At 54.2% G+C, this 14,828-nt stretch overlaps 6 protein-coding genes across 6 annotated transcripts; 4 read left to right on the top strand and 2 right to left on the bottom strand.

Annotated features, from left to right (window-relative positions):
- The first annotated feature begins 107 nt into the window (after positions 1-107).
- BU26DRAFT_600150 (glycosyltransferase family 50 protein) lies at positions 108-1,702 on the top strand. The gene is made up of 4 exons (XM_033835153.1): positions 108-934; positions 983-1,271; positions 1,326-1,433; positions 1,482-1,702. Exons 1-4 carry the CDS (start codon positions 213-215, stop codon positions 1,665-1,667), a joined length of 1,305 nt encoding a protein of 434 aa, XP_033689449.1. The 5' UTR covers positions 108-212; the 3' UTR covers positions 1,668-1,702.
- Positions 1,703-4,990: 3,288 nt separating this feature from the next.
- On the top strand, positions 4,991-5,438 carry BU26DRAFT_138072 (uncharacterized protein). Its single transcript, XM_033819786.1, has one exon. The coding sequence runs from the start codon at positions 5,106-5,108 to the stop codon at positions 5,343-5,345; it is 240 nt and encodes a 79-aa protein (XP_033689448.1). The 5' UTR covers positions 4,991-5,105; the 3' UTR covers positions 5,346-5,438.
- A 334-nt stretch (positions 5,439-5,772) lies between these two features.
- On the top strand, positions 5,773-7,883 carry BU26DRAFT_514348 (macro domain-like protein). The gene has a single exon (XM_033827816.1). It carries the CDS (start codon positions 5,981-5,983, stop codon positions 7,775-7,777), a length of 1,797 nt encoding a protein of 598 aa, XP_033689447.1. The 5' UTR covers positions 5,773-5,980; the 3' UTR covers positions 7,778-7,883.
- A 653-nt stretch (positions 7,884-8,536) lies between these two features.
- Positions 8,537-9,640, top strand: BU26DRAFT_514347 (dihydrofolate reductase). The gene has a single exon (XM_033827815.1). It carries the CDS (start codon positions 8,616-8,618, stop codon positions 9,462-9,464), a length of 849 nt encoding a protein of 282 aa, XP_033689446.1. The 5' UTR covers positions 8,537-8,615; the 3' UTR covers positions 9,465-9,640.
- BU26DRAFT_514345 (uncharacterized protein) lies at positions 9,451-11,486 on the bottom strand. The gene is made up of 5 exons (XM_033827814.1): positions 11,261-11,486; positions 11,153-11,209; positions 10,863-11,099; positions 10,320-10,808; positions 9,451-10,271 (listed from the first exon to the last, which is right to left on the bottom strand). Exons 1-5 carry the CDS (start codon positions 11,345-11,347, stop codon positions 9,654-9,656), a joined length of 1,488 nt encoding a protein of 495 aa, XP_033689445.1. The 5' UTR covers positions 11,348-11,486; the 3' UTR covers positions 9,451-9,653.
- Positions 11,487-11,981: 495 nt separating this feature from the next.
- BU26DRAFT_546672 (uncharacterized protein) lies at positions 11,982-14,345 on the bottom strand (the record flags this gene model as incomplete). Its single annotated transcript, XM_033831852.1, has 5 exons — positions 11,982-12,547; positions 12,599-12,762; positions 12,807-13,923; positions 13,976-14,194; positions 14,276-14,345. 5 exons carry the CDS (start codon positions 14,343-14,345, stop codon positions 11,982-11,984), a joined length of 2,136 nt encoding a protein of 711 aa, XP_033689444.1.
- Between the last annotated feature and the right edge of the window lie 483 nt (positions 14,346-14,828).

Below are 14,828 nucleotides of genomic sequence, written 5' to 3'. Positions count from 1 at the left end.
CTAGTGGGCGGCACTTGACCTGTTTCAGCTTAGCGCAGCTCGGCTACATTTCATCCTGGTGTTGCACCTCTTCATCCCTTTCCATACAGCACGTCTTCCCTTGCCGGAGGCGATCACCCTGCAGTCCGTCCTTTTCCCACCTTTATGACTGTTGCGTTGCCCATTCCTTCGCCAATTCTCCCTGTACCTCCACCTTTCGACCACACTCCCTCATGGCAATTTCCTCTTTCTTCGGCAGCTCTCGTGCCGTGTTCTTCGCGGCCATCCTCCTGAGGGCCATTTTTCTGGCTTATGGGGTCCTTCAAGACGCATATTCTCCCATGAAATATACAGACATTGACTATTTCGTTTTCACGGACGCTGCACGATTCCTTTCCCGGGCACAGTCACCATACTCCCGCGATACGTACAGGTACACGCCGCTTCTCGCATGGCTTATCTACCCTACGACATGGCCCGGCTTCTGGTTCTCATTTGGAAAGGTTCTTTTCGCGGCTGGAGATATCATCACCGGCTGGATGATGTTCCGCATTCTTCGAACCTACCAAAACATGTCTCAAGAAAGAGCATTGAAGTACGCGAGCATATGGCTTCTGAACCCCATGGTTGCGACTATTAGCACACGGGGTAGCTCGGAAGGCCTGCTGGGTGTGTTTGTTACTGCGCTGCTTTGGGCGGTCCTAGCGAAGCGCGTTCCTCTTGCCGGATTCCTTCTCGGCTTCGCAGTCCATTTCAAGATTTATCCATTCGTATACGCGACGTCAATTATCTGGTGGCTTGATACGGATCGAACTGCCCCAAGTAGAACCAACAAAGCTGCGGCGCCTCCCTCACCGCTTTCTCTATTATTCAAATTCGCAACCCCGCAACGCATTGCCCTGGCTGTTTACAGCTTAATCACGTTCCTCGGCCTGAACGCAGTGATGTATCTTGTGTAAGTTTGAAGTGCACAGAAGACACTGAGTTCTCTGACGACAGACAGGTATGGATGGCCTTTCCTTGAGCACAGCTACTTCTACCACCTCATCCGGATCGATCACCGACACAACTTCTCCCCCTACAACACCCTGCTCTACCTCAATTCGTCTCCAAAGGAAGGCACCGGCTTTACCGCACCGTCTTCCATCGAACTTGAGCGCCTAGCTTTCCTCCCGCAACTGCTGCTCAGCGCTGTCATGATACCCTTGGCTATTGCTAAGAAGGATTTGTCGTCCACCATGCTGGCGCAGACTTTTGCGTTCGTAACATTCAACAAGGTCTGCACAAGCCAGGTAAGCCCCTTCATCGAACAGTGTGGGAACGAGTCGCTGACTATCCTGTCTCAGTACTTCCTCTGGTACATGATGTTTCTTCCCTACTATCTCCCTGAGTCTACACTCCTGGCTTCTCGATCAACTGGAATCACAGCGCTTGCATTATGGGTTCTTGGTCAAGTACGTCGCAAGCGGTTCTCAGTCCTGTTTCAAGCTAATTGTATGCAGGTCTTCTGGCTTCAGCAAGGATTCCAGCTGGAGTTCAATGGTCGGTCCACATTTGTCCCTGGACTATGGGCTTCCAGCATCTTGTTTTTCCTCGTCAACGTCGGCATTCTAGGGATCATCATCCGAGATGTGAGAGAGAAAGCTCCGTCTACGGGCGAGATAAAGTCACCGAAGAAGAAAGTCTAGTCTATTCGCCTTCAACGCGGTTCTATCACCTCTCGGGACACCAATGTGACACTAGTGAATGTACAGCACCTGCTGACGCCTTCCCGGCCGATCCGTCTACTGTGACAAGCTCCTTCAAAAATACACTGCAAATCCACTACTCATTTATCAGGCTACGTCTTCTCTAGCCTGATCATCATGGTTCTGTCCACCTCTTTGGCAGGGCGTGTCTGTCAGGAAGCCCATTTCGCCCGGCAGCTTTCTCAACATGCCGCACCATTCTCAAGATATGTCGGTACCTGTAGGCACTCAACGCAGCACTGCCGAGTCTCCCTATCGCAAAGCTCTGTCAAGGTCAGCGCGGGGAAGCTTACGTTCTCTTATTGCGCGACCCCCAAGTCATTGGCGCGACACAGCTTATTACACTATCCGGGCGAAACTCATGAGGCTGAAGGATACCCCGCACAAGACGACGCTCTGCTCCGATTCTCTCGTCAAGCATGTAAGTTTGAGCCCAGTGCGCTTCATCCTCTTCGTTAGTAGCATTATCAGCGGGGCTCCAAGATCCTCCAACGCCTTCACCCTCCCCATCTACTATCATACCTCCAGCTCTTCGACACACCATCGACGCCCACGAACGCGCCCAATCTCCCGAGACACCCAGAGTTCGCGACGCCCCTCGAGCAGAGCAAACACATATCCTACCACTCTCTCATCGACGCCGCTTTCCAGCTTATCTTAGCACCCTTTGCGCGGGTCGTTGGTGTCGAAGGCTGCTTCGCGTCAAAGCTTGGAAGAAGTTGTACTAGACACTGCTTGCCGCAGCAATCGTCGGGATGTGCTATAGGGCTGACGAGGCGAAGAAGCGCCAGGATGGGTACACGTAATTCGTTTCCGAGACGGTGTACGCCAATGCGAGGGTTGCGTGGCGGGGTTTTGAGGGCCTGCCGGTGCGAATCAGATTCTGCTGAAGGCGTCGTGGGAGAGGAGCCAAGAGACGCAAGACAACTATATAATAGTATGCGTATGGAGGGTGAGCTCCATGCATTAGGTATTCTTTTTTATTTCTAATCCTGAGTACTTATCCCTCGCGGTTTTGCTACCCGGATAGAGTCACGGCGTCAGTATCCAATTATCTACCTTCTCTGCCGCACAAATAGCATCCGCCAATCACAAATTCCTAGCTTTAAGCCTCCGCTTAACATTCTCATACCTTCCTAGCCTCCATACCGGCGTCTCCCGCAGCTGCGCTCTCTTCGCCACTAACTGTAAATCCGCCCGCTCCTCAATGCCATCATGACTACATTGCCCCATCCTCCAATGTACTAAACTCCCCCGATGTCGCTCAGCGAGCCGTAGTAGCCTTAGCAGTGCCATACGAGCGCAATGCTTTATGGTGGAGGGTGCGGTGCGCGGCGATCTCGATGCCTGTTAGATAATGGAATGGATTGTCAGTGTGCCAGTCCTGTATGGGGGAGAATGATAGTCATTAAAGGCTTCGATAGAACCAAAGAGCAGACCGTACAGACAAACATCACAGAATGTATGAGTGCACAGAAAGAGTGATGTGTGAATGTTCTCATTGTATGTGGTGAGACCATTCGAAGACCTTGTATCCATCATCCAAGCAACCACCCATGAAGGTAGAACATCTAAGTGACCATCAACCATGATAGAACCCAAACACCTGTAAACCCTGATCTGACTCCTAGCATCCATGAAAGACCTAAACCCTGAGACCATGACAATCAAAGCACCTATGACCAGCATCCAACTCAAGGGACCCTGTGGCCTTAGTACCACACCCTGTACTTGATCCTTGATGTTCATCCGATCGAGCTCAACGTTACACTGATCCTCAGACCAGGAACGCCCAGGAGATATATCGGTGTCGTGATCTCCTGTCCGGTGCCCAGTGTTTCTCACTGTTCGGTTGTCGGTCGGTCATCAGCTCACTCCAGCATACCTTGATACAGTTCACAGGGGCTAACTGCGGTGCACGAAACAGATCCTAGTCGTCACCGTTCAGGGCAGGCCAGGTACAGAGACCCTCAATTCCACGCGACCCCTACTAGTATGACAGTCAGGAAACGAGTGTTCACACAGACCAGTTCAACATGAGAAGCTGCATCGCAGAAGCCGAGAGTGAGCCGAGATGGTTGTTGAGAGAGACGGTTGGTTGAGAGGTTGGTTGTTGAGGGTGGTATGTCGACGTGCTCTACTGCTGTGTTGACGTGGCTGATAGTTGCCGAGTGAGGTAGATTGGTCAAGGCGGCGAGGTCATTGTTGTTGAAGTCACACGGTAGGTGCAAGCAGAGCTGATGGCATTAGCATACCGTGCGTGAGTGCAAGATAGGGCGTACCAGGTCGACAGAATAGGTGAGGTAGAGGGGTCATGGCGACCATGACAGACTGAAGTGTGTGTCGCATGTGAGTATTGTTTGACGTGAAGCGACGATGAGATATGTTGCTCATGGTAGAGGTGAGTCACATGTAGATGTAGGTGACTGAATGATGTTAGTGACAAAGGCTGAAGGTGAAGTGGAAGGTGACATACCTGAAGATGACTTGAAGTCGAAGAGGTGAGATGAAGGTAGGACATCTTGAAGGATGTTGGAGAGATGGGATGGTTGGAGAAGTTGGGATGGTTGGAGAAGTTGGGAGGGTTGAGACGTTGAATTGGGTGAGTGGAGAAAAGGAAACTTGGTTGGAGGGGGGCGGGCGAGGTTTATATAGACCCCCCTCAGGCGCTAGAACAGTCAGCGCGCTCGGGCCCTCCTCGCTTAGCTCTGCCGTTGATCTGGCGACGACGAGAAGCTCGGGGAGGCCGGTGAGAGCCTGTAAGGTGAGGCAAAAGGCGGATAGCGTCGGGGCCGCGACGTTGGTGAGAGCGCGGTGAGAGCGCGGTCAGAGCGCCAAGCCAAGGCAGCAAGATCACACGGGCCAATGAGCCGAGCGCTCGTGATCTGAGCAACACCGGCGAGGCAGCTGCGACGCAGGGCACGAGGGCGCGTCGGATATCGATGCCGACGGGGCGGCGGCGGAAGGACAGGAAGCTTTGGGGTTGGAGAGCCGTCGAGGCGAAGGAATGAGCGCAAATCCGTAGTAGACGCGTGTCCTGCTGCTATCTGTGCTGTAGATGCAGTGCTGTTCTGTTGTGATATAGTCGGCCTAAGGATGGCGTTATCGTCGCTCGGATTTGGCAGTCGCGGTGACGTGTTGCCGAGCATCCGTTACGCAGAGCTGCGAGCGCCAGCCGCGGGTCCTGTAAGAAGTCCATTCTGAGTGTGTATTGCATGTTCTTGTGACTCTGCGGCAACGCGTTGACAGTGTGTGAGTGAGTCGTCCCCCACTCCGAGGTTGCGGTCTGCCGGTGCCCTGGGGGCAGTCCCGTAAGTGCGAGCTCGCCATTGTCCACGAGCGCGAGTGACTGCAACCATTCCACGGGTTGTGGAGTCTATGCTTTCCTGTATGATCGGTGTTTGTGTTGCTGTGGGCCTTTCTTTGGCGTGCGGATGCCCTGACAAGAGTGTGCTCGCAGTCTACGCGGATCAGAGAACCTTAGTATGCACTGAGAGGGGAAGGAGACTGAAGATGGATAGATCAGATACTGAAGAGTTCGAGGCATGTCTTTGGCTTTGGAAGAAAGGAATCGTGCGACAGTATGAAAGTTTGTACCGCCCTCATCGCAGCAGGTAATCCGACGGCGTGCATCCACCAAAGCAGAACTTCAAGCTCAGTGACCAACCCAACAAAGAGAGAGGAGACATTTCATGCTGAGAGTCGGTGACCTGCGAAAGCGCGAACCCACGTCTCGTCGACCGAGTGCAGTCGCTGAAGGGCATGCGCTGCTGGCAGCATTTCGAGCCCCAGCTGATCGCCATCTCACCAGAGGCTTCCTCTAATGCCTCCGAGTCGTTCTGAACGCTTGAAATGGCATTGTAGACATATCAACAGTCCGTTGTGCGCGTGTTTCGTCGGGGACGCTCTGTCGTGAGATGGGATGAAGTTCATCTTCAGCGGGCCTGATTGGCCAGCTTCTCCCGAGCGTGACGCGAAGCAGAGCCGACGCTGATCGCCAGTCCCTAGCCTAATGACATTGCCGCTCTCGAAGCTATTGACGACGCCTACTGAATGTTTTGTCAACACGTTGATAGTTATGCCCCCTTGATCGCGGCGCTGACGGAGCGGTTGCTCTGGCAGTGACTCCGACGCGGCGCAATTCCGTCGCGGCTGACAAAGCTGCAGATACGGTAGGATGAAATGCGGTCCCAATTCAGGCTGCATATAACATGTAGCTCGTTCAGAGAAGCATATGGCCATGTCAATTGAGCATGTTTCCGGCGTCGGTCCTCGAGCGTGCGCTACGAGCTCTCCTCAACGAATCGCCCGCCATCAAAACGCGTCGTCTCCAGTCTTATCTCGGCGAACTCGAATCTTTAGAACAGCTTCAACTTTTGCGGCAGCTTCTGTGCGTGCGTTCGCCTCGCCCTCCGCTCTCACGGGATGTGCTAGAGGACATCGATGCCGTACTGCTCCAGGAGCGCAAACACCGCATCCTCACACCCGGTGCCTCCATTCGCCCCATCTCCACCCTCGACCGGCAAGGCCGCCCCTCTGTCAACATCAAGCTCTGGAAAGGAGACATTACGACGCTCGCCTCCGATGTCACCGCCATCACTAATGCCGCGAACTCGCAGATGCTGGGCTGCTTCCAACCGAGCCACAAATGCATCGACAACGTAATCCATTCCTGGGCCGGCCCACGACTGCGACAAGAGTGCTTCGACATCATGTCGGCGACGAAGGGGGAGCTACCAGTGGGCGATGCCGTGGTTACGAGAGGGTATTGTCTTCCGGCGCCGTTTGTCATTCACACGGTGGGACCTCAGCTGCAGCGGGGCGACGCGCCGACTGAGGATGAACGACAGCAGCTTCGCCAGTGCTATATTTCTGTGCTTGAAGAAGCAGACAGTCTACCTGCGTCGAGCGATGGGGCGAAAAGGGTTGCGATATGTGGGATCTCGACGGGTCTTTTCGCGTTCCCTACCACTGTTGCGGCTGGGATAGCGGTCGGCACCGTTTATGCATGGCTAGCGCACCACGAAGACTCGTCGATTACGGATGTTATCTTTGTGACATATACTGACGAAGACCATGACATCTACAGCTCCCTCCTGGAGACGCCCAAGCCTGGGTGGCACTCAGTAGCCTCACCAGCCAACTCACAGCCCAGGTTCCAGTGCGACACCCTCCTCATAGCCCGCCGCTGGCTCCAAGAAGCCGACGCCATCATCCTGAGCGCAGGCGCTGGCCTTTCCGCCGCAGACGGACTCGACTATACCTCCCCGACCCTTTTCCGGACGCACTTCCCCACCTTTCGTCAATACGGCTTCAACCGCCTCTACGACGTCTTTGGCTTCGCCGACTGGCCATCCGAGCTCGACCGCTGGAGCTACTACTTCACGCATCTGGAGCTGGTTCGCTCGTGGCCCCAGTCGGATATGTACAAGACGCTTATCGCGTGGCTGCAGAAATTTGGGGAGGACGCTCATGTGAGAACGTCGAATGCGGATGGGCTATTTGTGGCGAATGGCTGGCCTGAGGAGCAGACATCTACGCCACAAGGTCAGTACGCCTTCTTGCAATGCATGGCAAACTGTCGCCCGGACTCGTACTGGCCGTCACTGCCTTATCTAGATGCGGCGCGCCCGCTCATGGACCCAGCGACACAGCGGCTGAAGGACGAATCCGCCGTGCCCACATGCCAGAACTGCGGCGGCGCTATGTTCATCTGCGTGCGAGCAGCATCCTGGTTCAACGACCAGCCATTCCACACAGGCGAGACGCGCTGGGGAAACTTCAAGAGCAGGATATTGGCGAGTGGGAAGAAGACGGTCATACTGGAGCTGGGCGCAGGTATGAACACGCCGGGCGTTTTGCGGTGGCCGAATGAGGACATTGTTCGTGAGAGTCAAGGCAGCGTAAAATTGATCCGCGTCGGTTTGGGTGCACACTCCGGCGTCCAGTGGGATCTGGAAGACGAAGGGCTTGCCACGAGTATCGATGGAGATATCAAGATGGCCTTACCACACATGCTCCCTTCACGAGACGGTAGACGCGCACCTTGACGACGTCTTGTTCGATAGCGCGAAGAATCGAGTTCCCACGTTTTTGATTCACACCAATCTAGTTCAAGTCGGGTATTTTGCACTGCATCCCGCAATCCAAGCAGAGTGATATTTATTTGAAATAGAGCCGAAAAATGCATTCTACGTTTTCTTCACAAATACGATCACACAATCTGCGTATCTTTGCAACATGCGATCATTTCCTCAGCCCTTCAGCACTGCAAACCCAGCACTCCACGTTTCGGCGACTGCAACCAGTTGCGGCTGCTACGATTACAGCGGGGGCTTGCGGTGGGATTTCGGGGAGTGCTATCTTCCAGAGTAAGGATGCGCCTGTGAAGTATTCCCGTAGGCGCTTGAGATGGATCCTGGGGCCTGACTAGTCTAGTGGCAGCTCCATCTCCCAAGCATTTAGGCAACTTTTAGTATATAGATTCTGTACACAATTGGAGCCTTCAGCATGTCCATTTATCTCAAGCACATGAACAGGCTCGCCGATGAGAGGAAGGAAAGAGGCCAACCTTGGAGTGGCGTCAAAGGGTTCCGGTATGCGTCATAGCAACAGGGCCCAGAGTAAAGCGCGACGTGCTCCACCAACTTCATAGCCTTGGTCGGCGTGCTCGAGGCCTTCTATATCGTAAACGTTCCTCTTTTGTCTTTTTATGGTGGACTCACTCGGTCCGATTCCGATGATTCCGAACTTCCCCATCAAACCCCCCAACAGCTCAACCACCTCGCCACTCTTCCCTCCACCTACATGCGCGCGCTCCTTCTCCTCTCCATCCCCCCCCCCAACCTACGCCCGAGAAACATCCAGCTCCTCCTCCGCTCCGTCATCATGGCGCAGACCCCTCCGCCCACCCGCCCAATCAAAGTCCTCATGCTACACGGCTTCACGCAATCCGGCCCACTCTTCCACGCCAAAACGCGCGCGCTGGAGAAAAACCTCGCCAAAGCCTTCCCCGCGGGCATATCGCTGCACTACCCGACCGCGCCGATCCGGCTGCTCCCCGCCGACGTGCCCTTCCCCGTATCCAGCTCCACGCTCACCAACGACGGCGGCGACGCAGAAGAAACAGATGCCTGGGCGTGGTGGCGGCGCAAGGGCGAGGGCGAGCCGTACCGCTACGAGGGCATAGAACAGGGGCTTGCGCATCTAGCGGACGTCCTGCAAAAGGAAGGGCCGTTCGACGGCGTCATCGGCTTCTCGCAGGGCGGAGCGTGCGCGGCGATGCTGGCGAGTCTACTGGAACCGGATCGGCGCGCTGCGTTTGAGGCTTTTTACCCCAAGGGTGGGATGTCGTACCCCGAGTCTTTTGAGGCGGATACGGGCTATGTCGAGGGGACGATACATCCACCGCTCAAGTTCGCGGTCAGCTATTCGGGGTTTGCCGCAAGAGGGACGGATCTGTATAAGGGGTTCTACGAGCCGAAGATTAAGACGCCGATGCTGCATTTCTTGGGCACGCTGGATGCGGTTGTCGAAGAGGCGCGAAGTCTGGCGCTGGTAGCGGCGTGTGAGGAAAGCAAAGGGAGGGTTGTCTATCATCCCGGAGGACACTTTTTGCCGAGCAGTCAGAAGGCGTATGTGGCTGCGCTAATTGGGTTTATGAAGGAGATATTACACAAGGCGGATAATGAGGGGAAGAAGGAAGAGAGCGTGGAGGATATGGACGTTCCATTTTGAATTATCATATTGTATGCATTTCGGGCAGCGTGGCGTTGGACATAGAGGATAGACCACACGGCGCAGGCAGGCATATTCGGACGTCTATATTACATGCGCTCGGTATGCGCGGAGCCAGCATTATAGAGGCTCAACCATGTCTAGACCAATCATGAATACTCCGACGTCCCAGCCAGCTATTTTCCTCCCTCACTTCGCTTTAGCTTTCCCTCCCTTGCCTTTCCCAACCTTCCTAGGCTGAATGCGCGCCATCATCTCTTCCTTGGTGATGAGGTGATCGATGCGCTCCAGAAGCCCGAGCAAGCTCTTCATGTTTCCGCTCCACTCGTTCAGTGCGTCGTCAGCATCTCTAGGCTTCGCGAAGCTGACAATGCGAGCGGGCCTGTCGATTTTGGCGTAGATCGTCTTCGCCGTGACGAGCTCGCTGATGTACTTCTCAGTCTCGTCCTCCGTCAGATCCAATAGCTCCGTCAACCGCGGGATCTGGATGCGCGTGTAGTACTTCGCAACCACACGGACATTGTGCTCGATAACTCGCTTGCGCAAGTCCTGCCACCTCTTGTGTGCCTTCGGGTCGTCTGAATCGTCCGGCTCCGCGTCGAACACGCCCGTCCCCGCCAAGTGAGGGCCGAACTGCCTGGCTACCATAGGCCACCTCATGAGCTCCGGCACGGTGAATAGCTTGAGCAACTGCGCATCTTGTGAAATCATCGAGTTTCGGGAGTCGCGCTGGATGCGGTGGATGAGGTCGGATTGTTCGTTGTCGTACGGCGCAAGGATAATGAAGTAGATGACGCGCTGCAGCACCTGCGCTTGTTAGAGAGTGTATGGCTGTTGCATTCGATGTCTCCTTACCGCTTTCAGTTTCCTCGGATCCTCCTCGACTGCCTCCGTGTCTAGCACCTGCCGGTAGTGCTTGCAGGCATCGAGATACTTGTCATCGTGCTTGGCTAGCGTAATCTGTTGCTCGTAATACCGGAGCTTTAGATCAGTGACATCGTCTTCCGGCTCCGGTGGCGGCTCGTCGGCACTCCGCGTCTTTTCCTTCTCTTCCCGCTCCTTCTTCTCCTTCTCCAACTGCTCGGGTGTCTTCTTCGGCTTCCGTGTGAAATAGCGCTTGCTAATCTTCCTGCTGAGGATACCAGCTTGTGTCCAGTCGCCCTTCTGTATGCACAGCGCCACTTGTTGTAGGATGAACTCTGTCTTTTCCCGGCGGGTCATGGAGCCGAATGTCTCCACCTGCAGCTCGCATAGGATGTTGGCCGCGGCGTTGATGTCACCCTGCTCCTTCTTGATATTAGACAATATCCGTGTGATTCGCGCTCGCTCGACTTCGACGAAGATCTATTGGAACACATCAGCATCAGGCCGCTGTCCTGCGGCAGCTGCGCCACGCACCTTGCCCTCGGTGACGGTTCGCAGGGCCTCGATGACCGAGAGCTTCGTCTCTAGGATCGGCGTATCATCCAAAAACCCCATGACTGTCTGCACCATCTTGGTGACGGCCTGCTTGAGCTGTCCATGCTTCTTTGAGAGCAGCAGGACCTGCTCGTTCAGCAGACTCCAGTCTCCGGCATTCTTAGCTATTGTGCATATCGCGACGAGGATTCGGGAGGTAGATGCGAGATCGGAAGCCTTGAATAGGTGAGCATGCAGCGATGGGTAGCGGTCTTGCGACTACAACGAACCTGGCGGGTTTGCTTCTCGAGCACAAGCAGTTTCTCGATCGCCGCTTGGGGATTGCTCTGAACATCGCTGTTAGCTCCGGGATTGGCTCTATTATTTTCTATACATACGGCTCCAAGCTTCTCCGCCTCCGGAAGAACCTTATCGACCTCTTTCGTGAAGTCCTTGTCGGCCTTCAGCACATGCGCGCTCGACATTGTGGCGCAGGGTTGTTGAGCTGGCGGAGATTGAGAGGGTAATCGTAAATGCTGGGCAAGGGTAGAGAAAAAGGGTGGAGGGAGACTACGAGTCGTGGTAAGCGGGCAGACGGGTTGGTTGTGTGGACGTAGCTATGAGGCTCTGATGTTAGAGTAATCGGCGTCGGCGAAATCGTGCGCCGTAAACACTAACCGCACGTGACCCCACACCATCACCACCCCTAGGCACGCAGCTTTCGAAATACATCTCTAACCCTTCCCCTCCTCACCTCCACCTGATTCCGCACCCTTTTCGCCGCCTTTCAGAAAATGAAAGTTTTGTTTTCCAAACTCGTTCGTTTGAGCACACAGTCGCTTTTGACATCCTTAGACTTACGCTTATGTGAAGCCAAGTACTTATTCATTTACGCGTTATCTTAGATGCGGATAAAAGAATCAGCAGAAGTCCATGACTGTATCTCGATGTGAACTCTAATGGTGTCGTCTAGATGGTCATTGACTTAGGTCTTGATTCTGGAGCCGCAGATATGTCTCACTACTCGCATCCCATCCCCGGTGCCTCCGCATTTCGATCGCATCCCAGGTAAACCCCCGTGCTTCAAGAGACGGGACCAGAGAATTCACCCCAACTCACCTAATACCGCCAACCACTTCTACCTCCGCCCGTAAATCCGCTGCGACCGCCTCCCGGAAACCCTTGCGAGCCATTACCACTTCCGTACCCAGTTTGTCCTCGACCCGAGTGCTGTTGCGTAGCTGTTCCCGCATTTTGAGGTGCATAACTCGCACCATACGTCCTAAGCACCTCGCGCAGCTTCGGCAGCAAAGTAGGGATATTCACCGGCCTTCCCATCAGCGACTCGCCCCGCTGAGTCCTCGCATCGAACTCCCTTGCCCACTTCTCGACAGTCTGCAGGATCTTATTCGCATTCCTCCTAAAGTGCGCATCCGCCACCTCTTTCCACAACCTGGGCGGTTTCTTCGCCCATGCCAGCAAGCCAAATTCCACAGTCAAACCGCGGATATTCTTGTTGAACGCAGAGTTGTTGAAGAAACCCTGGTTTATTCCGATGTTGGGGATGTTGCTCACTGGGTCTTCGCAGAAAATCATGGCTTGGATGCTGATGAGGACTTGGAGGAGGGTTGACAGGCCAGGCTGCCAGGGTTCACCCTCGAAAGTTCCGAGGAGGGAGAGGCAGACTAGGAGTTGGTTATTAGAATTGCGTCTCGAAGCGAGCGGGGGAAGCTTACCCATGCCGTCTGCGTGGAGATTGGGATTGATATAAATCGTGCCACCGTTCGTTCCCTTGAACCACACCTTTGGCGGTTCGTGAGGATACCTCTGCGGACAGAAGAGATCGAACTCGAAAAGCCCGTTCTCGTATGGCGTGCCTTCTGGACCGACGATCACGAATCTACTTCTTGTTAGCATTGCCAGTTGGACGATTGAAACGCTTACTTCATGATGTCAAGCCTGGACGTTCCATGCTTCACGAAGATACCTGGGGGTAATCCAGTCTTCAGACTCGTGATCTCCGTTATTAAACGCTTGATCCTTCCGAAGGGCGACTGGCGCAATCCTTGTGCGTCTTTCGTATAATGATACGTAGGACAGATATCATCGTCCGGCACCTCGACAACGCTGGACCCTGCCGTTTCTGTCTTGGCTTGGTCTTTGCCCAGGAGATATTCGGACAGATCGGAAATTTTGCGGCACAGCCACAGCATATCTCTGCCTTCCTGGTTGTCGAACTCCTTCCTGTTCTTCCAAGCACCCTTCATCATCATATTGCTCTGGATGTTCAGGTTTCGCAGAAGGTCCGCAAGTGGTGATGCTGGTTCCTGTTTCGTCCCTGAGAAGCCGCCCTGGAAAGATAACGTGAAGAGGTTGACAGCGTCGGGCCTAACGAGGCGCTCGCTAAACATCGCCTTCCTAGACGTAATCTTATGGGTTCCGATGTTACGGAGCAGTCCCAGCAAAGCATCGTAAAGGCTTTTCCTCTTCGACGCGTTGTCCAGAGAATCATTCCGCAGCAGCTCGGCCGCCTGATTCAATACCTTACTCTCCAGCAGCATCGACGTCACCGCCTCAGGCGGATTAACATCGAAATTCGTATTACTGTCCGGCGACGGCAGCAGAACCGCTAGGAATGACAGGACCAGCCTGCTAAAGTCATCCGCGACCTTCTCGGCGCCTTGCGCCTTCGTCCTCCCCGGATCGATGTTCGTCTGCATACTCCGCCCAAACATACCACAGCGGCCAAAGCCGGTGTCGAAGAACGGGTGTTCGTCATAGTCGAAGCCACCCTGTCTGGAATAGCCGGTGCCGGTTCCCTGTTGAGTCGTTCGACGACCTGCCCCGGATTTGGCGGCTTCTCTGCGCTTGGAATCTGAGTACTGTTGGTCGAAGCCGCAGAGCATGACCCAGATCATGAATAGGCGGCCGCGACTGCAGCACCACTTTAGTTTTGTGCCTTGGACGTCGACTTGGGTGGAGTTGTTGGCTGCTTTGTCGAAGCATGCGATGCAAGTGGACTTGGAGCATTTCCTGCATTTTATCTGCGGCGAAATGGAACCTTCCGGGTATCAGCTCCTGCTTGCGGAAGGGAGTGAGATCGAGCGACTTACTGTTTCCGTTGACCCAGCTTCTGAACAAGGACTCTACGTCCTTCTGAGCCACAATGAATGCTGTGTTGCAGGACGGGCATTTTCTCGTTGCAAGATATTGGGTAAAATCCTTGTAAGTATTGAACGTCGTGGATGACGTGGTTGACGTGGTTCGCGTGTCGGGTCCGCCTCCACGCAAGCGGACTTGGGGTCCTTGGACTGAAGCATTGACTGGCACATCTTTCGCTATGTTAGCATAGCACTGTGTATCTAGCGGCCTCCTTTTTGGAAGGCTGCGTGATAAACTGGTGTTAGACGCACCTTTGCTTTGCATTTCAGCGCTTAGGCCCACTTCTGCTCTATCTTCTGACACCCAGCAATCTTCGGACATTTTCTCACTCATATGGGTACTCGGAGTTGTAACTGAATTAGACATCTAATAGGAGCAAGCAATTTGTCGCTACTTTAGAAAAGTAAATGCAGGAAAAGAAGAGAGCAGGAATATAAAGTAAGCTGTCCACAGAGTGAGAGACATGCCGTCTTCAATAGTTCCCTTCACATGCACGGAAGCATGGCAAACTGTGTTTTTGACACGTTCAGCACATCAATGGTCGAGTCTGCGTGGCAAGATTGAAGTGTGAACACAACGTGTCCATCAAGACAACGTTCACAGCAAGAGCATAGTAGGGGCAAAAGCAGAACGAATATACATTGACAGAAGGGGAGGCTGGTAGGGTAATCGGCGTGGGCGAAACCGTGCGCCGTAAACACTACTCGCACGTGACCCGACCCATTATTAATGACATGGTTCCGAAACCCCTAATATCCCGAGGTCCCTTCACATCCCGCAGACGATTCCATCACTTTCAGCACG

Source organism: Trematosphaeria pertusa, assembly GCF_010094035.1.
Source record: "Trematosphaeria pertusa strain CBS 122368 unplaced genomic scaffold BU26scaffold_2, whole genome shotgun sequence".
In the NCBI taxonomy this organism is placed as follows: Eukaryota; Fungi; Ascomycota; class Dothideomycetes; order Pleosporales; family Trematosphaeriaceae; genus Trematosphaeria; species Trematosphaeria pertusa.
This window is presented reverse-complemented; position numbering and strand designations above follow the sequence as displayed.